The 9,603-nt window shown below is 42.1% G+C and overlaps 1 protein-coding gene across 5 annotated transcripts in view; it reads right to left on the bottom strand.

Annotated features, from left to right (window-relative positions):
* Positions 1 to 3,060: 3,060 nt before the first annotated feature.
* LOC111862370 (solute carrier family 22 member 5) overlaps positions 3,061 to 9,603 on the bottom strand; it is an 18,510-nt gene continuing 11,967 nt past the window's right edge. For 4 of the 5 annotated variants that reach the window (XM_033750633.1, XM_023847691.2, XM_023847689.2 and 1 more), the window contains exons 6-10: positions 8,398 to 8,569; positions 7,760 to 7,981; positions 6,911 to 7,125; positions 4,675 to 4,862; positions 3,061 to 3,392 (exon numbers count right to left, since the gene is read on the bottom strand). In XM_033750633.1, coding sequence (XP_033606524.1) covers positions 3,168 to 3,392; positions 4,675 to 4,862; positions 6,911 to 7,125; positions 7,760 to 7,981; positions 8,398 to 8,569 — 1,022 coding nt within the window. In that variant the 3' untranslated portion in view covers positions 3,061 to 3,167. The remainder of the gene's footprint in view (positions 3,393 to 4,674; positions 4,863 to 6,910; positions 7,126 to 7,759; positions 7,982 to 8,397; positions 8,570 to 9,603) is intronic. The other variant, XM_033750634.1, reaches the window with a different exon arrangement.

The raw sequence follows: 9,603 nt of genomic DNA, 5'->3' as shown, positions 1-9,603 counted from the left end.
TTATTGTGATGAAGGAATCTGTTGCTTTGCTATAATGTGTCGCTTTTATTACTCCTAAGATATTTAGGACACCAGTTTCAAATAATAACATAATTACATGCAGAGCCGTGGTAACGTAGTCGGTATAGAGACGGGCTAGGTGCTGGACGACTGAGGGGTCGGAATTCGATTAACAGTAAGGTCAAGGATTTTCTCTTCTCAAAATCGTCCAGACTGGCTCTGGGGTCCACCCAACCTCCTATTCAATGGGTACCGGGAGTTCTTTCCACGGAGGTAAAGCGGAAGAGGCGTGAAGCTGACCACTTACCTCCATCTATTACCAAGGTGAAGAAAATATGGATAAATACATCCACTCCCCCATGTGCCTTCATGGCGTAGTGCTTAATTCGTTGAGCTCAGGGACAACTTTACCTTACATACTTGCATGCTTTCTTTTTCCCACCGCGGCGGCCCGGGTTCGATCCCGAGTCTGGTCGAGTGGGATTTGTGGTGGACAAAGTGGCGCTGGGGCAGGTTTTCTCCGAGTACTTCGGTTTCCCCTGCCAATCTTCATTCCACCAATTGCTCAACAATCACCCTCACCTATCATCTGGGGCTGGTACAATAGGCCAGAAGTCGCCGCAGTACAAGGGACTTAGTCCCACCCCACTTGCAATAAAAAAAATACAAGCTTTCTTAGGGCCTTTACAATTTACATCTTTGGGTACTTGAATCTAATTCCCTGGTCCTACATTCCAGCAACTAAATTAAATTAGGATTCCTATAGCATACAGTGCATCTATTGTACACTGGAATTTTAATTACAAGTATCCTGGTTCTAGCCCTATAGATTATTGGTCATCTAAGTCTTTTCTACTTCACTCTCGTTCTATCTTGTCACCACTTCCCATTTGACTTTATACTTAATCATATACATTCATATTGTGACGATTTAGGGAGTTGTGCGTGACTTACACATGGGTTCAGAACTGAATGATTGGATCTACTGAGACCTCACACATTCAGCTCGGGGCTACATGCCATGGAAGTGGATGCCAACAGCTACACGTCCTAGTCTACGGGTTTCACGCCTCAAAGGGCCGCAACCTGAGAATATGAACAGAAAGGAATAAAGAGGGAGAAGGTAAAGCTGTCCCTGGAACAGGCCTTGAAGGCCCACTGGATTGCGAAAGGTCATGGCTCCCACATTTTCTAGACAATCGGCTCATAGATGGCGGTGAGGTTGTCAGCCTTAGGCGCCGACGCCCTTTACCTCCCACGAAAATTCCTGGTACTCATTTCTGTTGTAGGCTGAGTCGACCCCAGGGCCATATTGCGGCTGGAAGGATTAAGTAATTGAAAATATCCAATGACCGCATCAGGAATCACTTTTCGGCTTGTAGCATAGCGCTTCAACCGACCGCGCCACTGCATACCCCCGCGAACAGAAAGGAATATACTTACTAATTTCGTCTTACACGTAAGATTTGAGGTTTTCACGGCGATGACTATGAAGAAAGCAGTCTTCTGGGATTTGTCGCCGTGTATATTTGGTGCTAACCGACGTAAAGCAAACTTTTTTACCGGTTCTCACGGTCTCTTCGCTTGCGGATTTCTTATATTTTTCCTTCTACCCTGAAGTTGGAGGCGATACGTTCCTCCGAAACGTCGGTTAACACCACATATACACGGTGCCAAATCCCAGAATACTGCTTTCTTTATGTCTTACATGTTCAGTTTCTTGTCTTGGTACTGATATTGTGTTGTATAGACGGAAAAAATCCGACGTTTCGGACGAACATACTAACTCCATCTACACAATAAATTTTATTTGCTACAACTGAGTAAAGAGCATCGAAAGACTTGAACCCCTCGCATCTAGGTTTCGCGGTTAACTGGCGATCTTAGCTTTCTCTGGTTACAATTCCGGTATTACTCAGGGAAGACTGACTGGAAACAATGAGGAATCGTTCCGACAGGATAAGCGGTAACGTCTGTGAGACTCAAAACAAGTACCTCACGGAAACAAATCTACAGCGCTGCAGTTAAAGGACATTGTAGCGGCCTCCGTAGTCTAGAGGTAACGTTTCCACCTCATGACTCGTAGTATGCGGGTTCANGTCGTCGAATTTTTAAGGGCGGAAAAATTCAGGGAACAAGTCCTCCGGGAGGGACTTTAAGCCGTGGGTCCCGTGTCGTAGCTTTACGGCACGTAAAAGAACCTCATATCTCCAAAGGAGGTCACTGAGCCAAATTACGGACGTTTCCCGCCCAACAGCAGTCTCTAATACCTCTGGTAGATGGGGGAAGCATTATAGATACCGCCAAGCTAGTGGAGGCCGAACTCGCGGGCTCGGTCGGGACTGATGGTACGCACAAGTACCGGTAGGATATAGAGAGTGGTAGAAATCATAGAGGAAAGCGCAATGGACCAGTACAGGTCTAAGTCCATGGGGAAACCCACCCTCTCTAATAACTAACTAACTAAAGGACATTGTCGTATATCGCTTTGAAAGTAAATATTTATGAAGAACCCTGCCATAGCTCGGGCAGTTAAGTGTCCGGCTTCTAACCGCTTAGGACCAGGTTCAATTCCTGCTAATGTTCTGTGTGACTGATGGTGAAGAAAGCGGTACTGCGGTATACTCTGAGAATTTCTGTTTCCCCTGTCAATTTTCATTTTACTGACTATTCCACACTCATCTGTCAACAGTGGCTGATACAATAAGTCACCTAGAGGTCGGCGTACCCAGAGGGCTCGCTCTCACCCCATTAACTACGTATCAATATAGTTCTTGAAATATACCTTTATAAAATAAAGCAAAAAAAACTCCGTGGTTTTAGTCCACCAGCGCACTATACTGACCGAGCGACCGCCTCTTGTCGACAAAGTGAGTGCCAACTTTAGCGGATAGAACGTGTCGCGGCAGACCGGAGCCGCTATTTCCTTGAAATAGCTCCTCAGTTATCCTCACGAGGCTGAGTGGACCTCATTCCAGACCCACTACTTCTCAGAAAATCTGGTAGCGCCGGGAATCGAACCTGGGACCTCTCGTTCTGTAGCCAGGCACTCTGACCACTAGACCACAGAGGCGGTCATATTTTTATAAATGTCATGCTATATGAATTACTCATTTTAATCATATTATCTGCCACTAATTTTATTTGAAACTGGAGATCCATACACGTCAGTTTGCCTGTCTATGTTTGGTTGGCGCACTTTGATACTGCGTGGCTGGTTTCCGCTGTGGGAAACTCCAGAACTTCTGTTCAGCTCCGAAGTCCGCAGCCTCGTCTACTGTGTCAGGCAGCTTCTGGTTCAGGGTCTCAGGGAGCAGAGTTCCACACGCAATGCCCAGCAGACACAAGACAATGAGGATGGCGTAAGGATATCTTCTGTCAACGGCTGCTCCCTAGACACACACAGATAACATATGTAATGCTCAGTACGTTCTTACAGACATAACCACGTAGAGCATTTTCTTCTGGGAGTTACATCTTCAGGTGAAGCTGAACTCTACTTGCCTGCCTCACTAATTCTTCGGACACGAGAATGGAGGGTTGTTTATTAACCGACGTTTCTCAGGACTGTACAGATGTACTTCAGAAACGCCAAACACGGCATCCCAGATGATAAAAACATTTTGATGATTGTTTTCTGGGCCGACCAGCCCTTTAATTGGGGATGTAATTTTGTTTCGGAGACCTTCTTTGTCTCCTTCATCAGGAATGATACATCGTATAAACAATGTTGGTAATATATATATAAATAAGCGAGAAAGTGATAAATGGACCATATGTATAGGAGATAGGAGTACTTCATAGAAAATGTTATACTGTTTGGGACATAGAAATCGTAAAATGGATTTGGAAAAGATAGTGAGTGAAAAATTGGGCTGGATCCAAAGGTTTAGGATAGAGAGCGGTGATCATCTCGTGTGAAGAACAGTGAAGTTTCAGATTGCAATAAATCATCAATACCTTGATCACTGTAATGACTAACATCATCTTAAAAAGAATTCGGCCCAGAGGAATTAATTACTTTCGTTAATTATGATACACGTACTCTGCCATTAGTAACTGTACACAAAAATTATAATTCCTCCAGTTAACAGCGCAATGAAATCTCAGTTATTTGTTGCTTATTTTACAACGCTCTCTGTAAATCGAATTATATATTTTCGTACAACGTAACATAATATATTTTCTATTTATAATAGCTCTTCCAGCCTATGCAGTTCCGTAATCATTTTTCAGTCAGTAGAACTCCTTGGATGAGTGATCAGCCTGTTGCAAAGCCTCTACCTAAACACAGGATAACATAAACACAGAATAAACGCACACAGACATCCATGCCTTGAGTGGGATTCGAACCCACGATCCCAGCATTCGAGACACTTCATGCCTTAGACCGCGCGGCTGCTGTGACCAGGTACTTAATATACTAGTATTTTCTGGAATAGACGGAGGTAAACCACGCATAACCTCAGCACAGTTGAGGACAAAATTCGAACAGGGCACTTCTAGAATAAAAATAGAACGCATTGCCACTTGAATCCAACTTACTCGGCAGGAGTTCCTCATTACTTTCCGGTTACACAGTGAAAATACTATATTGTGTCTCAATACATTCAGGGCTTGTTGTTTAGGTGGCCAGATTTGCTATGTGCTGCCACTGTTGTTGGAATAACGTACCAAGTACACGATGTAGGGACTGAATGTTGCGATGAGGGTCGCTAGAAGGACTCCGAGGGAGGTGCCCGTCTGCCGCAGACAAGTGGGGTAGAGCTCCATGCACTGCAGGTAGGCACAGTACGCCGCTACGGTGAGGGAGAACTTGACTATCATAACCAAGGAGATCAGCAGCCACAGAAGTTGCTGGTCTGTCACGGAAAGCAAAAAGATCTTACCAGAGCTGTGACCAAATGTCTGTTGTGTCTATGTCATCATGAGATGGACGCCATTATAAAGTTGATGGAATATATTTCCCAAACACGATGAGAACGAAAATGGCTTAATCGGACAGCTTGTTGAACATGGGGGATTTTTCTTCCGGAAGGTTGCCTACTAAAAAGATGAAATACCCTCCAAGATATTTTAAACAGTTATTAATATCTCAGACGTGTAAGGAGGTGAAATATCATACTGTGAAGGGTATTATATTCTGCCTGTAGTCTGGTAAAAATCTAGAGGAATTTCTTGCGGAAGATCTGCTTCATTCTTCAGGGTCGAAGATGAAGTTAATCAGTTAACAAGCAAGAGCACCACCCTAATTGGTTTGCTTATTATTCGTCGCCGAAAATCGAAGAAATACGTTCTTCTGATATGTCGGTAAACTTTTGGCAAACTTCATGGTGTCATATCTCCTAAAGGTAGTGCTGTTCGTTTTCTCAGTCCTGAGAACCTAAAATCTAACAATAATATTGTAGGCTTGGATATGACAACGTATAGCCTGGTAGATAGAATTTGGGATATATATATATGAGTTTATTTATATAGAAGATATATTAAGAAAAATATGTACAGGCATTTACCTCCATACATGGAAATTACACACTGCCCTAACCCACAGTATTATTGGCTGATGTACAAGGAGAAGGCGGAAGCTATGTCAGTTCATTTAATGCACATAAAGATTTATATTTCTGGTTTTCTTTTGGATCAGGTTATCTATATGTCTAACTTAACTAAACTGGAGAAAGTAAGAAACTAGCTATAAGAAGCAGAATTATTGCTGATAAATTGATAGTCGCTCACTTGTTGCTTGAAAAAATCCTTACCTTGTCCACTAGTTCCTGTCATTGAACCTTATCATGCCCATAAAATGTTTCTGTAAGATATATTTTAAATTTATCTTCATAACTATACAAGTTTATGTCGAGGTTTCCTAAGGGATCTCCCTTTTTTTTTCAGAAATTCAGAATAAAATTTTTGATGCATTGCTTATCTGTGACTAGTAGCAAAGATGCAGTTTCAAAACTATTCAAAAGTCTGATCCCCATTTCTAAAACCCGAAGATTCATTGTGGACTCCATTTTAAATTAAATTAATTCCAGTCCTCATCATGTTCATTTAATATCAATTCAATTCTTTGCTTCACACTTTCACCAAAGTGCCCCAAAATTGTTACAATTCTTGATGCATTTCGACTAAAATTTTGTATCAGGAAACTTCCTGAGGGTTAAAGTCGGCCGGTGGGTAAGGTTGACAACCTCACTGCCAAATGTGAGCCGATTATCTATGAAATGTGGCAGCCTCGACGTCTCACAATCCTATGGGCCTCCATGGCCTGTTACAGGGATACCTCTGCATTCTTTACCCTCTTTAAGAATTTATTGCCTGTGGACAGTGGTGCAGAACCTGACAGTCTCTCAGATACTAAAACATATCTACCCCTTCTTTTGTATGGGCAAGGCATGCAGCATAAATGGAGGAGAAGAGGAATACATATGGATATTGGTAGGAAATCCAGAAGGAAAGAAACCACTTGGAAGATAAAGACTTATTAAAATGGATCTTAGAGAAATAGGATGGGATGATATGGATTGGATTGATGTGGCTCAGGATAGGGAACAGTGAAGGCCTTCTCCAGAAGGTTCTCAAGAAGGACTCAGCTCCATGAGTGAGTGAGGAGATTCTTCCTTTTGTGGAACTCAAAATTCCAACTAAGGGCCCTACCGTAAGACAATTAAATTTTGTCCATACATTCGTAGGATTTTTTTTTTAGATTAACTTCAATATTTTCGTCACATCTTTATCTAAGTGATAACCTTGCTACATTTCTTCTGATCGTCTTACTAAAAATGTATGTATATTTGTAATTTTTGATCAGTGGTGCAAATGCAAACTTCTTCTATCGGTTCGTTACAGGAATCTCTCTAAATTCAAATCTAATTCCTAGAAATCTAGACAATATAATGAGTATACTTACGTGTGACGGTGATCAAACAGCCTATCTGGAAAAATGCTGCAACTGAGTAGGCTCCTGCCTGACTCCAGCGTCTACCGAACCTGTTGCATACAAATCTCCCTAGTAGGAAACCTGGTATTTCTACCAAAGCTTGCAGGAACATGTTCAGAAAGGGATTACCCGACATGGTGGCAATGCTGAGAACCAACGTGTAGTTCAGAAGTTGCACAAGTGTTCTGTGGAAAGTCCATACAATAGAAACTAAATTATTTTCACATAAATTATATTGAAATCAGTCAAATATCACAATTATGTTTTTGAAAGGTAATGGTGGCAGTAATGACGACGGGGTATTCCATCATGTGTACACCTGCAGTTCCTTGATATTAAAAAAAATTTCAGTGTCCTATACTATAATATAATTACATGTACACCCCCATTGCTAGGCAAGGTGTTGGTAAATGAGTTCCCGTGAACACAAATACTTAAATAACAGACACTTACTTGGTTACACAACAATAGAGGAGTCTGTGTTTCTATGTCATCAGCGCCAAGCAACAGCGAAAAAAAAACTGTATTATGCAATCTGTTTCTAAACAACGGTACTGTAAACATATCTACATTAATAGGTGATTTCAGTGGTGTCTGTGAAGAGTGCTTATAAGAGAAGTGAATTTGTATGAAACAAAATAAAACTGCTTATGGAATATGAAAGTGTAAGTCAAAAAGGTTTATTAGTTACCAAATAAAACATTTTGAAATAGAGCTTCATATTCTGTAAGCAGTTTTATTCTGTCTTCTTCTGGTTTGAAAATTGTAGGTCACGGAAACGCCGACAATAATTTAGAATCACATTTTTTTAACACTTACACGCAAGATGAGATGAGTATTGTGATCCTTAGAAGTCTCCGGTTAGTAAAGAGACTCAAAACTCCGTATACTTTCTCCTTTCTTCTTTCTAGTTTTTGCAGTGTTTCCATAGTATTTTCAGGTAAAGATGTTCCGTTCTCTTTGGCAATTTGATTTAAAACCTTCAGGCATTTCCTTGTCTTCCCTTTCGCTACCAGCCATCTTGGAGACTCAGGAAAACATCTGCGCAGAGAACCAGCACATTGCATATGAGAAAACAGATTTCTCATAAACACAGGTTTGGGAGGCGCCAGGAATTTTTATAAGCGTAACAACTAGCAATAAACTTGTTATTTAATTGTTTAACATCATTTCTTTTGAGCTCCTTAGAGAATTCAAGATATAATAATCATGTTTAAATACTAGGCGTGTGACTACTAGATTCTCAGTGAAAGATTTTACCTGAGGACGGGAACAGAATCCAGTCTCCGAAACTTTCTATTTTAAAAAGAAACAGGACGGTTTTTTTTTTTAAATAGATAAGACGATGGATAATGTCCAAAAGCATATTACTTGTAGCAATTTATCATTGTCACAAACTTTTAGATCTTATTTGTTGGTTTATTACGCACAAAACTTGCCTACATCCGGAAACTGACCTGAAGACAAAAAACACAGCAGCGCATGGCAAAGTCGTGAGAACCATGAACACCTTCCAGTGACCTCCCACAGCCCAGGCGACCAGAGGCGTAACAGCCATCCCTAAGGTCCATCCGACGCACTGCAGCAGCGCTATGTGTGCCCTCTGTCGGGCCGACGACACTTCCATCCCTGCGACATACAGCGCTCGATTAGTGGTGCCTATTCGTGTGACGTCAGCCTCTTATTAACATAGACCATATAGCGTAGAAGTTTGGAGCGTTAGTTTGTTTTAAGACGTTGGCATCGTCTACAGAATGAGACTGTAATTTTGGCGGTAGCAGCCATGAATCAGCAACTACTACCTGAGTCAATAGGAACTGTTTTATTTCAGTTGAACACTATGCAAATACTCTATATGGAAATATGATCTGAAATGATTCTATACACAATTTCTATGTCTGTTTCTATCCCTTCTCCCCTTGACGGTCCCTTCATTCCTTACCCCGCAATCCCTCCCCCCAAGCGTCAAGATTAGAGCATCTCACAGTACAGCGTCGAAAAGTAAAATGAACAATGAATTGGAGAGGAATAGGAAGGAGACAGTTGTGGTCTACTTAAGGTATTATCCTATAATTTACCTGGAGGTAATTAGGAAAACGACAAAATATCTCAACCACGTGTTATTATGGAGGTGCAGCGTAGTTGGTTGAGGCACTGTGCTACAAGCCGGAAGGTAGAGGGATCGAATATTCAATTTAGTTAATCCTTCCAGCCGCACTACGGTCCTGGGGTCGACTCAGTCTCTAACAGAAATGAGTACCAGGAATCTTCCTGGGAGTAAAGGGGGGCTGGCGCTTAAGGCTGACAACCTCACCATCTGTGAGCCGATTGTCTGGAAAATGTGGGAGCCTCGACGTCTCACAACCCTATGGGCCTTCAGGGCTTATTGCAGGGATAGTTCCCTTTCCATGTTAGAAATATCCGACGAACTGCTGCACAGCAGCTCTGTGCTAGTCCCTATTCTGCCAGCTCAATCCAGTCCACACCATACAATGACAAAAGGAAGCCACTTACATAAACTAGACCTACACAGAACCGGGATAACGCAGTCGATATAGCGACCCCTTACGGGACGGACGACCGAGGGGTCGGATTTCGAGTCCTGGTAGGCTCTAAGGTCCACCCAGCCTCCTATCCAATGGGTATGGGGGTACTCTTTCCCC

This window comes from Cryptotermes secundus, unplaced genomic scaffold, assembly GCF_002891405.2.
Source record: "Cryptotermes secundus unplaced genomic scaffold, Csec_1.0 scaffold550, whole genome shotgun sequence".
Lineage (NCBI taxonomy): Eukaryota > Metazoa > Arthropoda > Insecta > Blattodea > Kalotermitidae > Cryptotermes > Cryptotermes secundus.
The sequence above is the reverse complement of the archived record's forward strand: the minus strand, read 5'-3'. Positions and strand labels throughout refer to the sequence as shown.